General features: G+C 38.8%; 1 protein-coding gene across 3 annotated transcripts; it reads right to left on the bottom strand.

Annotated features, from left to right (window-relative positions):
* Positions 1–1,431: 1,431 nt before the first annotated feature.
* On the bottom strand, positions 1,432–18,730 carry impa1 (inositol monophosphatase 1). Of its 3 annotated transcripts, none has more exons than XM_052023092.1 (9): positions 18,665–18,730; positions 14,138–14,235; positions 10,692–10,825; positions 9,675–9,779; positions 9,441–9,486; positions 8,700–8,808; positions 5,951–6,059; positions 4,338–4,489; positions 1,432–2,524 (listed from the first exon to the last, which is right to left on the bottom strand). In XM_052023092.1, the coding sequence occupies exons 2-9, from the start codon at positions 14,216–14,218 to the stop codon at positions 2,412–2,414; spliced, it is 849 nt and encodes a 282-aa protein (XP_051879052.1). In that variant the 5' UTR covers positions 14,219–14,235; positions 18,665–18,730; the 3' UTR covers positions 1,432–2,411. The 3 variants fall into 3 exon arrangements, with proteins under 3 accessions (XP_051879052.1, XP_051879054.1, XP_051879053.1); XM_052023094.1 differs by lacking the exon at positions 18,665–18,730 and adding an exon at positions 18,389–18,409 and having other exon boundaries at positions 1,449–2,524; XM_052023093.1 differs by lacking the exon at positions 18,665–18,730 and adding an exon at positions 18,521–18,541 and having other exon boundaries at positions 1,450–2,524.
* Between the last annotated feature and the right edge of the window lie 1,229 nt (positions 18,731–19,959).

The raw sequence follows: 19,959 nt of genomic DNA, 5'->3' as shown, positions 1-19,959 counted from the left end.
TCTACTTGTAAACCTCAAAAGGTACATTTGTTAATCCTGGAAGTGTTTAAACTGGGTGGTTGTTATGATGTACAATTGACTTATTTTAACCATTCCTGTACCTGCTGGGGATTAAAATTCACTCATGTGACACCACCCTTCCATATTACCTCCACTGTATTTCATTCTTATAATCCAAAAGGTAAATTGTAAACTGTAAACCAATTCTGGGATTTAGGAGATGACACATGAAAAATTACAATGTTCATTTTTGTTTAAATGTGCATTTTTACATTACTATCCTGGTTTACTTTCTCATGACTTATAAAAGTATCTATTAACCGTCAACAAATGCATCGTTGACTCCAGTAGTTGTTGTCCCACACCACTTCAAATAGGTCTGAATCCATCCATAAATTCCCAGCTCTCCATCTCTGCCAGTTCTTCAATTTGCCAGGAAGTGTGCATGCCTCCAAGTTTGGGTGCTTGTTTATCTCAATTTCCTTCATCTCACCATGCTTTCAGCTGTGTGGGTTCAAAGCTGTGGAGGTCCATCCCCAAGACTTTTTTAAGATGGCCTTAAAACCTATCTATTTGATCAAGCTTTTGATCGAGTGCCTGAATATCCCATGTTGCTTTGCATATTATTCTCTGTTAAAAGGTCATAATAACATAAGTGAACAGTTCAACATGGAGTATCCCACTCTTCAAAGGTGCTCTTTGGTTAGCTTAATGAAAAGCTAATACAATGTTTATAATAATTGAGCACCTAACTAGCCACACAAAATACTGTCTATGGAATAAAAATAGAAAACTCTAAATACTCAAGTATTTCCAGCACTTTGTTTTCATTAACAATCTCCAGTGCCTTGGTTTTGTGGCTCTATAGATCCGTGTCTACTCTTACATTGTTATTCATCTTACTCATTTTCTGATTGAAAATCCAGGATGCTTAATGCTAGATTTCACCCACTATCTCAATGGGATAACAATAGAAAAGGGATAACTTCACATGACCAGCTGCCTTTAATCATCGTATCTTCAGACTTTGCCATTGATTACCTAGCTTGTTCACTCTCTCAAATGTTTACTGATCTGTCCTGGAAAGCTAAAGTAGTGGCATGGTAGAGTCGTGACAGTGGCCAGAATGCCTGCTTTGTCAAGGTGGCTAAGAGGATATTGACCCTTTTTTCCCCTTAATGAATCAAGGCTGCCATTTTGTCTCCCACATAAAGGTAGTTGAAATGTGCATGTATATCTATGGATACCTATAAATTAAAGCCTATTAAAAAGACCAGCATTTATATAGCACCTTTTCAAATAGATACAAATTACTTCATTCCAGGAAATCATAGACTCCCCTGGAAGTGCACATCCACCCATAACAAAACTGTGCAAGGAAGTACATGCTATAACTTTAACGAATGCTTGGCATCAAACTCCAATTACCTGAGTGGGAATTGTTTATTTGATTTGAATTAGCTTTTGGTTGCTCAATTCTTAGTTCTAGTCCATATCTTCTAAGAATACATAGCCAGCACTAAAATATGTGCATCATCTGTTAATCTGGCTTGGTACATGATGTGCTATTGTCCATAATTTACAACAGATGAATATTCACAACATTAGTCCAACAATTCTTAAAATTTGAGAATGTTACAATCCTTAACAATCCCTTTCACATGTAAGCAACATAAGACCATATTTAAACATGTAATTTAAATAATTAAATGTGCTCAATCTATTGGGCCTAACGAGTCTGAAAAGTGCATACTACTTAAAAATTGTTCAGTGAGAAAATTAAGTAAAGCTGAAAAAGGCAAAAGATTAATTTAGGAATCAGATCTCAAGCTCAATGAGCTAGGATAACAAAGGTGTCCTGAAAGCAAGAGTGGATAGAATTAAAGAGAAATCAGTTTAAAAAAAATCAATTCGTGATTTCAAAAATATATCATCTGATAAAAATACCAAGTCTTTCCATGTGAAAGGTACATGGCATTACGATTTTCAACTTACATCAACTCCTTTTATTACATAATGAATACGTGCATATTGCTTTAACATTGCATTTCATATTAATATACTTAATTTGTTTTACATTTAATGAGTGGAAATAAGTTTTTTGTATACCATTCAGTTAAAGAAAATTCCTGTATAGCAACTGGTAGTAATGGCCCAACTTTTAATTATATTACTCTAATCCATCAGCTTCAGCAGGAGCAGGATTTTTATGGTAAAATATTGATAAAATTTATAATATTTAATGAAACTGTGCTACAAGCACAATTCACATCAGATACTGAACCTGAACAATTTATCACATTCACTTATTGGGTGCAGATATATTCTTAATACATACGCAAACAATACAAAAATCATTTAAACTGGATTAAATATAATAAACTCTTGAGAAATACATTTCGTTCTCACTACTACTGATCATCCCTCTGATAAGGGATTATTTGAACTTCCTGCGCAATTCTTTTTGCAATTGCTTTGCTACTTGCAGCAATCACTCTGCGTGACATCAGATCAAATGCGCCTCCTAAAAAGAAATTAAAATGTTAAAGGCAAATGAAGGGATATATAGCTGATTACCTATACTTTAAAGCATAATTTCTGCCAACCTTTAAACTATGAGAGGAAATAAATATCAGTCTTAAAAAGCAAAACAAAACAGGTGCTAGAAGTCCAAAATAAAAATGGAGAACGTTGGAAAGTTGGAGAACATTGGTCAGGCAGCATCTGCAGAAAAAGCACAGATGTTGCCTGGCGCACAGCAGCTCCAGGATTTTCTACTTTTATTTAATCTTAGTTCTACAGACAAATCAGACAATAAATCTTATATCATGTTGATGACCTTGAAATTTCATATTTTGTTGAATTTGATAAGCTAGCAACAACATCCTTTGAGATGAAAAATTTCAAGGCACTTCATAGAGACTTTAGCAAAAAAGACAGATACTGAACCAAGTAATACTTTAGAAGTGAAGAAAAACATGTACAGAGATAAATTTTTGAAAAGTTTTAAAAGAAGGCAGTAGGAAAGTGGAGAGCAACAGTAATTTTGGAAGGGAATTCCAGAGGATGTGCCCTAAAAGCTGAAAAAAAACATGAAAATTGTGGGACAAAGAGATGAGAGGATGCACAAATGACCAAAGTCGGGAACATAGAGAGAATACAGATGGTGTACAACTGAAAGTGATTAGAGGTAGGAACATTGAATCCATGAAGATATTTAAACATGCAGATAAGAATTTTAAACTTGACGTATTGAAGAGCAGGAACAACTATAGGGCAACAAGAGCAGGAGCAATGGATGAACAGGACATGGTACGGGACAGAATATGGGCAGCAAAGACTTGGATGAAGTGCTATCTGGAGAGCACTGGGTGGACCAATCAATTAGCCTTGGAATAGACAATTGAAAAACAAAAAAAAACTGCAGATACTGGAGATCTGCAATAATAACATTCAGAAGGCCATGGAACGTCCTTGGAGAAAGAAACAGAGTTAACATTTCAGGTCACTGATATTCATCAGAACTAGTTCTCACCTGGTTTTATAATCTGAAGATCCTCAAACTGAATCATTGACTGTTTCCCCCTCCAAAGATGTTGCCTGATTTGTTGACTATTTCTAGCATGTTCTGTTTTTTACCCCACGTCTGGAATTGCCAAAAGGCATGAATGATGATTTTCAGCAGATGGGTTGATAAAGGAGCACAAACAGATGGTCATGGAGAAGTTTCAGTAAGGATATGGGTTTGAAAGCTCAAATGGAATCAGAACAGGAGGCAACACTGCTAATGATCTGATTCAGACTGCAACAGTGTGAGGGAGCGAAGTGGAACTGGTGGCAAGGGTAAAGAGTTTGGTATGGGAGCTACAAATATTGAACTCAGTTTCCCTGGAGTTTTAACACTGAGAAATTGCAGAACATCAGAGAATGAATATTAGATGTACACATCAACACAATTAAAGCAGACACATTGAGAAAGGTAGCAAAGTAAAACTGCGAGGCAGAACACAAAGATGACAGCACATGAGAGACTGCAGATGCTGGAATCTGGACCAAAAAACAAACTCAGCAGGTCAAGCAGCATCTGTGGAGGCAAAGGAGTAGTCAACGTTTCGAGTTGAAACCTTGTATAGAGACAAAGTGATAATGGTGTCAAAGAATACTTGTGGATCAAGAAGATTAGAGATTCAAAAGGTAGTGAATTGGGATTGTAGAGATAATAGTGTGCAGGAAAAAGATCTGACTCCACTCCAGTAAAGACACCCTTTTACTGGGAAAACTACGATCTGAAAATATGCTATAATGTTCCATTTACAAAGCAGAATATATAAAGCTACCTGATATATCCAGCACAACACCTCCAGCCTCCGTGACAATGAGTGCAGCTGCTGCCATATCCCAGCAGTGAATACCCATTTCATAGTAGGCGTCTGCACCACCAGATGCCACCATACACATGTTTAAAGCTGCAGATCCTAAAGCTCGAATTCTGAAACAAATTCAGGAAATAACTTAAAGCTTAATGTAAACTCTCTACACAGCAGTACCTAAAATTTCACAAATTCTTCCTGCCCACTCCACTCAAGTTTTAAATTGCACAGTGAAATTATTCTCCTGGTAAAATGTTAACATTTTCCAACCTAGGTAAAGCAAGAAACATCCTCCTTTAATAATTTCTTGATATCCTTTAACCTCTACCAACAATTACCAGCTCTTCCTATTGGTGAATCCAGTCAGTTTTAAAATAAAATCTAAAGACACTACTGACTTCACCAACAATAATGATCCCAAATAGAATTCCCACATCAACTTTATTGCTATACCTACCACTATAAACTTCCAATTGTCCAGGGTTTGAACACCACAAATGCTCCGTTCACCTCATTGTATATGTCCCCTAAAACAAAGCCCACATTGTAAGTGTTTTTTTCCCTTTTCTCCAACTACCACCCAGTCTCCCAAATATGCACCTTGCATCCTCAGTGTAAATAAGAAAATTATTTTGTGGAATAGCTGGAGCAGCCTAGTAATGAACTGTTTACATATGCCTGTGCAAATTCCATAACACTTGAAAAAGCAATGTATGCCTATCTGAATACAAAATCCCAAATTTATTGACAGATTCTTACCAGCAAGTCCGTCACTCTGTCCAGCAATGAATTTTGCATGGAATCCAACAACGGAGCTAGTTTGCATACTCAATCAGCTGAATGGAGATTTTATGGCTTCAAGGAAGATTATTTTAGCATTTAAAATAATGTCAATTATTTTAAAGTTTTTTGGTGATGTTATTTTTAATTTTTTTTTTCCATTTTCAGTAACTGTTTTTAAATGCTTTTAAATATTGGGAATTTCCAGAATTATTATAAGAAGTTTTGACAGCTAGTAAAATTGAGAACTGTTGAAGGTGGTGGCTTGCTCTCATGACTCCATTATGTCGTGCAAAGCTTTGTTGACACACAGGGCCTCAGAGATCAGGACCAGGATGCTTTGTTCATGCCACATAAATGTGGGACAACTGTGAATCTCAGCAGTTAATTGCACTTAGAAAAATCCATGCTAATGACTTTGCCTTGCATTCAGTTCATTTTCTGCAAATTAAATTTATAGACTATCTAACATTCCTCTCATAATCTGAAGGCTTGATGTCATCTACTCAGTTTTTCCAGACGTATGAATTCTCTTCACCCTATTGTTTTTAAATCCATGCTCAAAATATTGGTCTTGACACTGCTGAAACAATTCAAAGGAGGACCTTTCCAGTCGGTGGCTAAATAAAAGAGCCCATGAGCTGGGACTAGTCTTGAAACATGGCTCCAAAAGTGATACCACTTCTCAAATCATCCTAGGAGTTTCTAACAAAGAAATTATACTTTGTCGGCTATTACAAAAAGCATTATCCTATTGAACAGTAAATCAGTTTTATATTTCACTTGTGAAAGATACCTACCCATGGCTTGGAATAGAAATTAGTTTTTCCATATTTGAAAGTACTGTCTTCACAATTTCCAGTGTGCGATTAGATCCAAGCTCAGTTACAATAAGAGCTTTGCTTATATCTATAAAATTTAAAGTAATTATTCAACTACACACAATAGCACGATAGGATATCTAACTGGCAGTCATGCAACAATAATGGAAACTAGTGAGGAGAAAGTACTTCCACATTACTTTTCATTTTCCCCAAATTCTTTGTGGATTATTAGATTTTTCTAGGTTTTAACATTTTTTAGGATTGCAAGTTCATGCCTATGCATCCATGTCTAGCAGGACACAAAATAGTGTCCAAATCTTGTCCAACTTGCAATACCTGCCCTTTTACTTCGTCCTTTCCCACCATTCAGGAGCCCAGATATTCCTTCAAGGTGAAGCAGCAATTTACAGTTACTTTTTCCAATTTAGCATACCATTCAGTGCTCACTAAGTGATCTTCTCTGCATTGGGAAACCAAATGTAGAATTGGTTAACATTTTGTAGAACATGCCTGTTTAATTTGCAAGAGTGACTCTGAGCCTCAAGTTGCCTGACACTTTAATTCTCCATTTCATTTGGATCTTTATCTTTAGCCCGCTACACAATTCCAATGAAACTCAATGCAAGTTCAAGTAGTCCTGCATCTGGTTCAACACTGAATTCAATCAGTTCTGACAATCAAACTTTCTGGTCTTGCATTTCTATGATGCTGCCCAAATGAGTATGTCCAGCATTTCAGTTTTTATCTCAATGTGTTCACAAAATTTGTCCATTTTGGGTTAAAGATCAATAAAGATTAAACATAAATTTTAAAATCAGCCCTCTTGCCCTAATAGGTAAATATATAACCTAATGTTGCACTAATTATGTTCCTGCCTTGTGCTATATTATCAGACATCAGCTAGAGTGCTACAATTTGAGAATAAACTCGTATGGGAACTTTAGCCAGAATTCTCTACCTGCTGAACATGCACATAAACACAGTGGGTGAGCTGACTGAATCGGGCTACAATGTTTTCAGCTATCAAAGAGTTTGCTGAAATTCTAAACCTGCACATGAAATTCCTGATATATACAAGTTACTAAAGAATTGCCTATATTCATGGTGCTATATTTCAGTATCAAAAAAATAGAGAAACAAAAAGGAATTGAAGGGAAGGGGAGTAAAAAGGATACTATTAATTTACATAAAAATACTGTTAATTTAATGCACTATTAGAGCGGTCTGACATTGTCAATGGTTTAATCCAACAAACAAAACGTTAAACAAAATCCCCAGATTAACTAGTCATTTTACATAATACTGTTCGCAAAATCCTAATCACAAAAAGCATTATCCTATTGAACAGCAAATCAGTTTTATATTTCATTTGTGAAAGATACCTACCCATGGTTTGGAATAGAAATTAGTTTTTAAAGAGTTCAGCAACACTATTGATCACTTTGCACTAAAATGGACATTTTTTTGTTCTAACTGTTTTTTCTTGTAGAAATATGTGCATAATTAAAGTTTAATTTATGTTTTTCTTGTGAATGTTGCTTATATGATGCTATATGCCTGTGATGCTGTTGCAAATAAGTTTTTCATTGCACCTGTGCATACATGTACTTGTGCATATGACAAACTCAACAATCGACAATAAAATCTTACTGTGTGCAAATTGAATGCTGTACATGCCCATATAAGAGGTATGTGGCCCTATGCATTTAGTGCTGAGGTTGTGAAAAGCTTTATATTATCCCACTTTTTTTTTAGCTCTTAATGATAATCTATCTGTTCGAACTGCTGCAGTTCTTATGATGATAGGTTCCCACAACATGGTTGTTAGATGGGAAATTCCAGAATACATTACAGTTCAAAAGGACTGAAATATCTCAAGAACAGGTAAAATACTACACAGGATTTATTTCTATCAAAATAAGACAGCTATTTGGGATAAAAGGTATGCTGACAAAAGAAGATTATGTTATGTCCATAACCTTGACCGTTGCCAGAGAAATTACTTGATATTCAAAAATCATTGTTTGAAAGGAACCTATCAATATTGAGTATCATAAAAAAGCCTGTAACCTTTTTTTTAAAAAGGTTAATGAGCATCTTTAACAGATTAGACTTTGGCATGCATTTATATCATGTAAAAAGTGCTTCACACACATCTCATTCGACAGCAATAGGTAGACAACCTCCTTCTCCAATTTCCTGGCAGTGCTAATTTACACATAATCATTATGCACTATATCCAAACTGTCTGAATTTCAATGTGGAGATTTAAGTTTTTCAAATGGAAATATTCTTTTCCACTGCTAAAGCCACATTTTAAAGTTCCTCATCTGACTAGACAGACAAGACTATGCTAATGCACTCATTTTATTCAATGCGACCTAGTAAAAAAATCAATCTAGAGTACTGATTCAAAGCAATCCAATTTAAATGAGCATTTTTAAAGCAATAAATTATGAATTTTGTTTATGAAAACTATAGTGGCCACTACATCAGCTGGATAGTAAATTCTACTATTTGGGCATTTATTTTGGATATGTTTATGTGAAATCAACATAAACATCCCATTTTCTTTTCATTAACTCTTCATCACTAGACATTTGTACCTATTATTTTGAAATGCTACAAAGCAAGGGAGTCTCAAACTCTTGCTTCATAGTTGGCTGCCAAAGCCCAAAGATTACTATTCTCACGACCACAAAGCAAGTGAAAAGCATTAACTTACTTTCCTGTCCAGAAACACTCAACTGGTGTCCATTGCAAAATGCCCCCTGCCCTCTTCGAGCTGTGTACATCTTGTCCTCCACACAGCTATATACAACACCAATTTCATTCTAAGTGCAATGTACAGAAAATGAGATACTCAGTACACTATAAAATATATCAACTTCATCTGTTTCAAATGGCCTATATTAAAGTAACAAAACTGGAGATTCACATGGAGTCACTTTAGCAAAATTAAAAGCTGCAAGGCACTTCACAGAAATGTAATCATACAAAATACCTCCTTTGACATTAAAGATTGTGACAAAATGTATGGTCAAAGAGGTAGAATTTAAACAGCATCTTAAAAGGAAAAGACATACAGGACATAGGGGTTTGGTAAGAGAATTTCAGAGTTTAACAGCTAGATGGCTAAATGCATAGTTAAAGTGGTTATAAAGGAAGTGGGAATGCAAGAGAGATCATCATTGAAGGAATGCAGACTACACTAGAGATAGAACAGTGCAAGACCACAGAATGAGGATAAACATTTAAATTTCTGTAATTGCTGGACCATGAGACTACATGGGTTAGGTATAGATAAATTTCATGATGAATATAACTGAACGTACTCCACAATCTAATTCCTCCTGCCCAAACTCAATGCAAACTTCACAACACTCTTATTGTTTACAAATGTTTCTTAATGTTAAGTAATGGAATACTACAAAGTGAACAATTCTGTTCACTAAATTTGCATTACCTGTTTATTCACATAAAATCCAATAGAAACTGCTACAAAAGGAAACCTGTAAAATAGAAGTCCAAATTGAGCAAACAATTTCCATTTCTATAAATTTTACTGTCCTTTTTAGTGATTTCAAAACATAATTTTAAAATTTTGTTATTGTGGTTAGTAATACAAACCAGTCTTAAACAGCTCATGCAGTATACATTTCTCCATAACAGTAAAACCTGTCCCAGCCAAATATCATACCTGTGGACAAAATTAGTGGTCCCATCAATTGGATCAATTATCCACGTGGGATTGTCTGTAAGTATACTTGCTGCTCCATCTGCAACTGACTCTTCACCAATAAAGCTGAAATAAAAAAAATCTAGTCAGATGTTGACAGTTAATTTTTTTGTAGTTTCACTGGATTCTGCTGATTTTCAACATTTCACCATTTGACAGTACATTACAATGAATCCTGTGCTGGAAAAGCAGCAAGTCCTAATCCAAATTCTGCTTTATTCTTAAACAATAAATTTCTGGTTATCTGACACTTCACAAATAGTGCACTCCAGCAACCAGCACTTTATAGAGGTCCTTACTGGAGCAACGCTGATGTGGTGCATGTGCCAACACTGGATTAACCAGCATATTTGATTAACTGACACCGTCTAATTTAGCAGGCGCCAAGTAACAACTTTTTACAATAAAAGGATGGACAATTTTTAACAGATCAATATTTTGATGAACTTGAAGTCAGATCAGCAACTGTCTCTTCCTTACAAGAAACACTTCAAAACAATTTGCTGTCATTTTTATAGGCCTTTTCTTCATACAGTAGAATCATAGCCATTTATTGTGCAGGAAGCACCCAATCTGCCCATCATGCCCATGCAGTTCAAAATAAAAAGATCTATTTGGGTATTCCCACTTCTCAATCCACAGATTTCAGGTGCTTATTATATGTGATGAGGGTTTCTTTCTCCACCACACTTTCAGGCAGTGAATCCCAGATCCCCAACAGTCTTTGGGTGGGAGAAAAAAAAATCCTAAACTCTTCTCTGATTCTTCTATCAACTACCTTAGTTTATGAATATAATGGCAAAAAACTTTTCCAAGGCATGAAGAGTACACCAAATGTAGATCAATATATTTTTAAGGGAATGGTAAGCTATCGTAATCAAAGCACATTTGGAAACTTCTTCACAAGTATATTTTTGTGTCACATTAATGTTGTACTAAAGGGCACAATGTATTCAGAGTATTTCAATAATCCTTTACCTGTGTGAAGGAAATTTTTCCTTTAGAGTACCTAGAATCATTTTCTCTACATTTTGATCAGTCTCAGTCACCAAGTCTGCAGGAGAACTTTTAATCTGAACAGTTTGTTCATTTTTCAAAGCTTCGCAAATAACCTACAGAGAGAAGAGGACAATTTAACAAATAGAACTAAATTCAATAGAACATTTCTTTAAACCTATAATTTCCTCTTTTCCACCATCTGACCAATGTTGACTGATTAGAGACAGATCCTGTTCTTGATTGTTTCAGGACATCCTGTCTCCAGCACTGCAATGATCTCCTTTATCAATACTGCTACTTTCCCTTTTCTTGTTCTGGTGCCATTTATCTTTTTGATCTATTTTCTACTGCTTTTCAGTATTGTTTTTCCCCTGACAAATCAGTTTAGGCCTCCCCCACAAAGCACTAGTGAACCCTTCCGGGAGTTCATTAGTCCAGCTTTGTTGAGATGCAATTTGTCTGGCATGCACAGGTCCCAGCTCCTTCAGAACTGGTCCAAATGTAGCAGGAATCAAAAGCCCTCCCTCCTGTACTATCTCTGCAACTACACAGCCATGCTATCTCGCTATTGCCATAATTACTCATGTGCAGCACAGCAAGTAATCCACAGATCACTACCTTTAAGGGCCTACTTCTGAACCTCTTTCCTAACTCCTTAAAGATATGCCCACAGGATTTTATGCCCTTTTTCTAATTATGCAGTTGGTATTGAAATGGACTACAATTTCCTGTGGTCACTCTGCAGCTCCAGAATTTTCTGCTACTCCTCAATGATATCCTTACCTCTGACAAAAGGGAAACAACATCCTGAAATCACGTCTGCATCATCAGAAACACCTGTCTGGTCTGGACTGAATACTGATTGGAAAATAAGATGCCCTTAGGATCCCTACTTACCCTTTTTAATCTCTCTGGCAGTAACACATTCCTGTTGGCCTGCACTCCAATTGCAAGATGACCATCTCCTGAAACTTGTGATTCATGAAACACTCAAGGGCTCATGGATGGAACATAGTCACATTGATTGTTGCTCAAGCTCCAAAACATCAACCTCAATCTCCTCCAGTCAATGACATTTCCTGCACCCGAAGCTGTCCAACTCAAAGGAAGTGTCCCTGATCTTTCCACGTGCATTCCATTAATTCCTCATCTCTCCAGCTCAGAGACTGAACCAGACTGTTTGCAACACAAACAGCACCAAAACAGCCCACATCCAAGTTCATACCGTTGCCTGACTCTACCTCTACCACAGTTCATCTGCCACTGAGACCTTTGTTATCTCTACACTTGACTACAGTATTCCTTAATTTATAAATATTCAGTCTCAAATCTCTTACACTCCTATAACCCTCTACAAATCCACACCAGTTCATCCTTCATCAACATTCCTGATTTTAATTTTAGCAGCTGTCTTCTACCATTTACATCCCAAGTTCTGGAATTCTTTCCCAAAACCTCATCCATTATCTCTTCCTTTAAGACACAGATCAACCTCCCGCTCCCACTTCATTAACCAAGCTTTTGGTCACCTACACCAATAATAGTTTGACAATGCACCTGGTTTGATAATACATTACAGCACCAAGAAAATAATAATTCAACATACTTTAATTTGCAGCTTAATTTTCAAATTGTCAATAGCTTAATGAAAATCATACCCATTATGATTTGAGCTGCAAGATGCAGTATTTTTTTCATTCATTTTTCAAGCTACAGGTACTACCGTCACCCTTCCCTATTTGCTCTCAAGAAGATGGTTGTGAGCCACCTTGTTGAATCATTGCAATCCTTCTGGTGAAGATACTCCCAGAGTCCAGTTAGGTCGGACTTCTAGGATTTTGATCCAGCAACAATAAAGAAGCATTGATATACTTCCTGCATCAGGATGGTGCGCGACTTGGAAGGGAACATGTAGTTGATGGTATTCCGATGCACGTGAAGCTTTTGGCTCTCTTGGTGGAGAAGATCAAAGATTTGGGAGGTACTGTCAGAGTAGCCTGGGCAAGTAACTGCCTGCAATACATTCTGTGTAATCACTGTGTGCCAGTAGTGAATAATTAGGGTGGTGGATGGTGTACCAATCATGCAGGCTACATTATTACAGATAACATTGAGCTGGTGTGAGTGTTGTTAGGGACACACTCATCCAATCAAGTGGAAAGTATCCCATCCTATTCCTGACATGTGCTTGTAGATACTGGAAAGGCTTTGGCATGTCAGGAGTTAAGTCAAATGTTGTAGGATACCCAGATACTGACCTCCACTTGTAGTCAGTGTTTACATGGCTTGTTCAAATGAGTTTGTGGTTAGTGATTACACCCCAGGCTGTTGATGGAGAGAGCTCAGCTACTGAATGTCAAGGGTAGATGGTTAGACTCTCTCTTGTTGAAAATGGTCATTACCCGGCACTTCCGTGACACAAATGTGACTTTCTACTTATCAGTTCATACTGAATGTTGTCTAGGTCTTGCTGCATTTGTTCAGAAAGTGTGAATGGAAATGAACATTGTGCAATCATCAGAGAGCTTACTTATGACCTTACAGTGGAAGGAAAGTCATTGATGAAGCAGCAGAAGATGGCTGGGTCTAGGATGCTCTTTTGAGCAATTCCTGCAGTGATTTCCAGGAATGACTGACCATCAACAACCACAACCATCTTCCTTTGGGTGAGGTAAGACTCCAACAATTGGGGTGCTTTCCTTTTGACTCCAACTGGCTTCAGTTTTACCAGGGCTCTTTGATGCACACTTGCTCAAATCATATCAAGAGCAGTCATCCTCACCTCATCTCTGGAATTCTACTCTTTGGTTTATGTTTGAACCAAGGCAGTGATGAGGAAAGTAGCTTGTAGCACATCAGTAACCTGATACAGAATCTTTCCTATTATCGGGGAAACTCTACAACGTGATTAATTTATAGGAAGCTCAAATGTAATAACTTTGGGGTCACAAAACTATGTCTGATGCTGATGTACCCACTGAAGAATTGAAAAAAAAGGGATATGTGCTGCTGGGAGGCAGGTAGCTGTGCACCGTGGAATCAATCCTGCCAAAAGAGAATGAATTAAAGGAACCAAACAATATGAGAACAACAGTGGAGTTGGAGAAAGTATAATAAAATAAAATAACAATGGCATTCCCCATCATAGCCAGTAATATTTGCTGCACACATTATCATTTATTTTTGGTTTTAAAAAAATATTCTTTCTTCAAAAACAATGGACTATTTCCAAAGTATTTTCTAAGGATATATACTGAGATAGGAATATAAAATAAACAAAAGCTTGAGTTTAAAATTACATTTTCATATCAAATTCTTCAGCTGAACAATTAAAATATCACCTTTTAAAATGCAAAGAATAACAATGGGCAAGTTCAAATGAATATAGAAAAATTAACAAAATTCAAATTCCATTATTTACTCACTGCACCAGCTTTCCGCGCAACAGCAACTGCCACTTCCATACACTCTTGCCATGGATCGGAGGCACCACAATTATTTGCCATCTTTCAACTGTAAATCCCTATGTAAAAAAGTCATGGAAATTTTAAAGAATTGCTTTGCTTCATACATTCAATGCAGCTCCAGAATATAAGATCCTCACTAAATGATGAAAACAAATGAAACAGAAATACCTCTGGCCTTGAACACGGAAGCTTAGTCCAAATGCAAAATGTGATTGGCAAAGGTTCAGTAGTTCATCAAAATTTACGATCAATAAAATAACATCATTGCCTATGTTAAGTGCTTTACCTACATAGTATTACTCAATATCTATTCTTTTCACAGATTATTTTTAGTGGACTAAGCACACTATTTTTATTCTTCTTTAGCACTTTTTATGATCATATTGCATATTATTAAATGTTCTATGTAATGCTAATGTAAATGCTCTCAGATGGACTTTGTTATTCAATGCTAAATCAGGAATTGGTGAAAGTGGCCTACTATACACAAAGCTACAGGACAAAATATACTGGCTCAATACTTCTGCATTTTGAGGTTAGACAATTTTTAGGCAACATGGAATCAAACTATTAACTTCCATCATATTTGTATTACTACTTGATCTTATGTTCAAATGTCCCATTATCATTGGAGCTCAGAGGAATGAGGGGTGATGTCATAAGGACATAGGATTCAGAGATATTGTCAGGGTAAAATGCTGAGGGGCTGTTTCATCCAGCGGGAAAGTCTGGAATTGGAAAGAAGAGTCTCAGGATAAGGGATTCAGTGATTTAAGAGTGAGATAAGGAAACATCTCTTTTTGCAGTGGGTTGTGACTTTGTGATTCTCTATCTCAGAAGACTGTGGATCCTCAGAGTACATTCAAGCCGAAAACCGAAGATTTTTAGGTGCTAATGGATTCAGAGGTTGGAGTAAAAATGTCTGAAAACAGAGTGAATGCATCTCAGGATCAGTCACGATTACTGAAGCATAATGATTATAATGCTTCCGAATTTTGTATCATGTATGCACAAGCAAGTTAAGAGTGACTGAAATACTAAACCAAAATACAAAAGCTGGAGGACCCACTACCAATCATGACTTTACACTCCTTTATTGTTCCTATGTCTCAGGGAATTTGTCTCGCCCCATATCGACACTTTGTGGAAGATGGGTCGAGACAAATTCACTGAAACACAGGAACAATAAACGAGTGTTTATTGCAACATAGGGTTTGTTTCCATGCACATCAACATCTGCAAAGATGTGGTACAGGCAAGGACTATTTTGGTTGTGGAGACACAAGAGACTGCAGCTGCTGGGATCTGGAGCAAAATTTGTTGGAAGAACTCACCACCAGCCACATCCCTCTCTGCTTTCTGCATTGATGACTCTCTCCGTGACTCCCTGGTTCGCTCATCCCTCCCCATCCATCCTGTCCTGTCCCCAAGCATTTTCCCCTGCAACCATAGGAGGTGCAATGCCTGTCCCTACACCACCTCCATCACCACCATCCAGGGACCTAACAGCCCTTCCAGGTGAGGCAGATATTCGCATGCACCTCCTCCAATCTCACATTCAGTACTCTTGATGTGGCCTCCTCTACTTCGGTGAGACAAAGTTTTTCCAAGCAACTGCGTTCTCTCCGCAATGGCAATCTTGAGTTCCCAGTTGCAATCCATTTTCACTTCCCTCTCCATTCCCACACCGACCTGTCCATCCTCTACCTGCTCCACTGCCAGGGTGAGGCCAAATGCAAACCAGAGGAACAGCACCTCATAATCCACTTGAGTAGTCTACAATCCAATGACAAGAATGTTAAATTCTCCAATTTCAGATAACCCACACACCCTGTGTTTCTTTCTCTCTCCTAATCCTTCCAGGTCCTCTCACACACACCCTTCTTTCCAAAACCCCCAGCCCCCTACTAACCATTTTTACCTTCCCCCACCTGGTTCCCCATCTGCCTATCACCCACACACTCAACCCACTGAATCCCCTAATTCCTCCCCTACTGTTCCCATCTTCCCACCTTTCCTCTGTTATCTGGTTCCACTTATCACCTTCCTTTCTTATCAGATTCCATAATCTGCAGCCCTTATCACCTCCCAGCTTCTGTCACTCTCTCTACTCTTTTCATCGTCCACCTGGCTCCATCTGCCCATTAACCCCTCCTCACCTGATCCACCTATCTCTTGCCAGCTCCTGCCTCACCTCTCCCACTCACCTCTCTATACTGGCTTTACACCTTTACACTCTCGGTCTTCATGCAGGGTCTCGAACCAAAACATCGACTACCCCTTTGCCTCCACAGACGCTGTCTGACCCACTGAGTTCTTCTAACAGTTTGTTTTTTTACTACTTTGGTTGTGTTACCTATACAAAACAGACAGGTATCCCTGTGGACAAAAATCATTTCATGGGCAGCTGAATGATCTTTGGTCTTGAGCAGTAGAAAATGTCAGCGAACCTTGAAAGATCACAGGCCAATCTCCATAAAAAAAACTCCCCTGTAATATCTGAATAATTCAGCAGCATGGGATTTAATATATTCCTGGCATTTCTTTGCATTCAATGACGTTTTTGCAGAATTCCTGTGAAAGCACAGTCAAACCAGACTGGGAGATTATGAAGAGCATAAGTTTGTGGGGTAGTGGAGAAGACTGGGAGTAGGGCAACAAAGGATGGTAAGAGGTTTACCTTCAAAAATGTAGTACACAGTCTTTAAGTCTATGACTATCTCAGGCCAATGCAAAGACTTAATTCAATCTGTAGGTCATGAGTTTAAGGTTTATTCAACAGACTTGTGCACGCAATCTAGACTGTTCTTTTAATGTAATATTGAGAGAGAACTGCACCATCAACAGTGTCATACTTTGGATGAAATCTTAAATTAAGATGCTGCAGATATTTTGGCAGATGCAGATCCCATAACTTTTAGCTATCATAGGCTTGATGGACTTAATTCTCCGCCATAAGGAAATACAAACTTTTCTATCCTGGAGTTCTCTTGATGTCATAACATTTATATGCAGATTAAAAAAAATCAATGCTGTCTGCAGAAGCCTTCTGCGCATAAATTGGCTGCTGATGTTACATTAGAACAATGATTACATTTCATTGACAGTAAGGTAGTTTTACAGGACATTCTCATCTTAGAGTCAGAGATTCATACAGCATGGAAACAGCCCTTCGGCCAACTGGTCCATGCCGACCAAGGTGCCTTCCAAGCTAGTCCTATTTACCTGCATTTGGCCCATATCCCTCTAAAACCTTCCTATCCATGTATCTAGCCAAATGTCTTTTAGAAGTTGTAATTGTACTTGTCTCTACCACTTCTTTTGGCAGCTCATTCCATATACCCACCACCCTATGTGGAAAAACTTGCCCCTCAGGTCCCCTTTAAATCTTTCCCCTCTCACCTTAAACCCATTCCCTTTAGCTGAAGACTCCCCTATCCTTGGAAAAAGAATATGACAATCCATTTTATCTATGACCCTCATGATTATTCAATTCCCTCTTTAATGTCATTAAACCTGCTTTCACCAACTTTTCAAACAGTGGCTTCTCGGCCAGCTGCTCCCTTCCTTCTATAACATCGAAAAAGATGAGAGGATCAGATGAAAGTTCCAATTACCACCACATGTAAATAAACTGCTCTTTTACACCAGTGTGGGCAAAATCTTAGTGGATCTGGACACCAGCAAGACTTGATGTGCCCAGACAGGAGCAGGGAAGTCAAGAGGAAACAAAAATCTGGCTATAACCCTTCAAATGTTTTAGCTTTCGGTATGTTTGTACACAAGCACCTAAACGAAATGCCTGACAATGTCACAGTCACTTTGCTTTGTTCAGCATCCCTCTACAACTGATTGTGTTGGTAAGCAACAGAATTCAGTCCCCAGCAGCTGAAAGCAAACTGAAGTCATTAACTGCAGTCCTCTCTACCCATGCCCCTGTAACACCCCAGAGAGCAAAAGGACAGGGGAGGTGATGTACCACATGCTTTTAATTTGAAGCAAGTCAAAACTTCTGCATGCCTCTTCCCCCTGCCATGACACTTTGATCATCTTGTCCAAGTTATCTAGTTAATTTTATCAAACACACCGTTGTAATGTAGGGAAACACTTCTGTGGGTGTGAATGTTATACGAATACAATTTCTTTCTTTCAGCACCAATTTATCATCTCAAAGATTACTCTATTGAACAACAGATCACATCCAACAACCTCCACTGGGCAACCTCTATTGGCCCCAAGAGCTGGTGAAGGTCAGCCGCCTGCCGGGGGTGAGATGGACAGTGGGTGGGCGGGCGGGAAGGGCTCGGGGTTCTTCACCGACCCATTGCCCTCTCAACGCACCAGGAGGAATCCGCTCCAGCTCAACCATTGGGCGGCCTGAGGGAAGGGGCCACCGGCCTTTGGGCTAATCCCACCGTCAGACCCGCTGGTTCCCAGGGTCAGGCCGGGCCTGTGTCCGCCTCGAAAGGCCCGGCTACGACTCACCTGCACACGCCGCCCGTCCGCTTCTCCTCCCAGGAGCGGTCCCGCCGCGCCAACCCCTTCCGGCGACTCTCACTGCCCATGCGCGCACCCAGGGACTGTCTCCAAATCGGCAGGCGGTGCGGACACGAAATAAGGGGAAGCTTCTCTCCCGAGCAAAAGGCAGGCGGCCCGACCACCCACAGCGAGCACCGTCCCGATAATTTACACGGCGCTTCTTGTCTCTCAGTCCCGCCACTAATCTCAGACTTTGTCATCCGCGCTCTTAGACCACATTACCCTTACGTGCAAGACCCGACTCCTGAAAGGAGCACTCTACCCCGAAAGCCATCCCAGGAAGAGAGTTCAAGGATAGAGAAACCAGTGCAAGGACTTTCTCAAGAGTCCCCATGAAAATTGTGACATTGTCATCAACTCAAGGGAATTCCTGGCCGGTGACATCTCAAAGTGGAGAAGATGCATCCGGGAAGGCACCGAGTATTTTGTGAAGCAAGCCATTGGCAAATACAGAACAGTCGCACAACACCCAAACTATCTGCACATCCTGCTTAGGACTGATTAGTCACCCTAGAATCCAAAGGACCTGAGTGAAGGCAAGGTACCGTTAATTCCAAGGCAGTGCCTCACGTTAAGCGAGTTTAAGAACACCAGATCACCTTTTCGTGGGCTGATGATGTTACCCTTAAAGAAGCACCGCCGTAGTCTGCAGACCTCTCCCACTCTCTTTTATGTCAGATTCACCTTAGCAGGATACAAAGCTTGCTCCTGCAGCTCACTGTGTAATTGTTTCATTGTTTTCCATGCCAATTCCGAAGAGAGCAATCCCATTCTCCTTTATTTTAATGGACCTCTGCAATTTATTCTGCCTCACACATGCCCATCAAAATGTGTTTTTTTAATTCTTTTTGCTAGAAATATCCACTAAGGCCAAATATGAGGTGTTGCACTTTGGGAGATATATTTATTAGTCACATTTACATCAAAACACACAGTACTCCCAGGGAGTGGCTGACAGGTTGATAGGGTGGTAAAGAAAGCATATGGCATGCTTGCCTTTATTAGTCAAGTTACTGAGCTGAAGAGTCTGGAAGTTTTATAAAACTCTGGTTTGGCTGCATCTGGAGTATTCCATTCAATTCTGGTCACCCCATTATAGGAAGGCTTTGGCGAGGGTGCAGAAGAGGTTTACTAGGATGCTGCCTGGATCAGAGGACGTGCTATAAGGAGAGGTTGGACGAACTTGGGTTGTTTTCTCTAGAACAACAGAGGCTGAGGGGAGATCTGATAGAAGTTTATAA

Source organism: Pristis pectinata, chromosome 9, assembly GCF_009764475.1.
Source record: "Pristis pectinata isolate sPriPec2 chromosome 9, sPriPec2.1.pri, whole genome shotgun sequence".
Classification (NCBI taxonomy): Eukaryota; Metazoa; Chordata; class Chondrichthyes; order Rhinopristiformes; family Pristidae; genus Pristis; species Pristis pectinata.
This window is presented reverse-complemented; position numbering and strand designations above follow the sequence as displayed.

Bases quoted from the DNA above. Each gene is read 5' to 3' on its own strand.
- impa1 (XM_052023092.1), bottom strand. From the start codon at position 14,218: ATGGCAAATAATTGTGGTGCCTCCGATCCATGGCAAGAGTGTATGGAA. The intron at 9,487-9,674 runs GTATGATATTTG...TCTATTTTACAG, and splicing joins ACCACTAATTTTGTCCACAG to GTTTCCTTTTGTAGCAGTTT. The intron at 2,525-4,337 runs GTAGCTTTATAT...ATTTCTTTTTAG, and splicing joins TGTTGTGCTGGATATATCAG to GAGGCGCATTTGATCTGATG.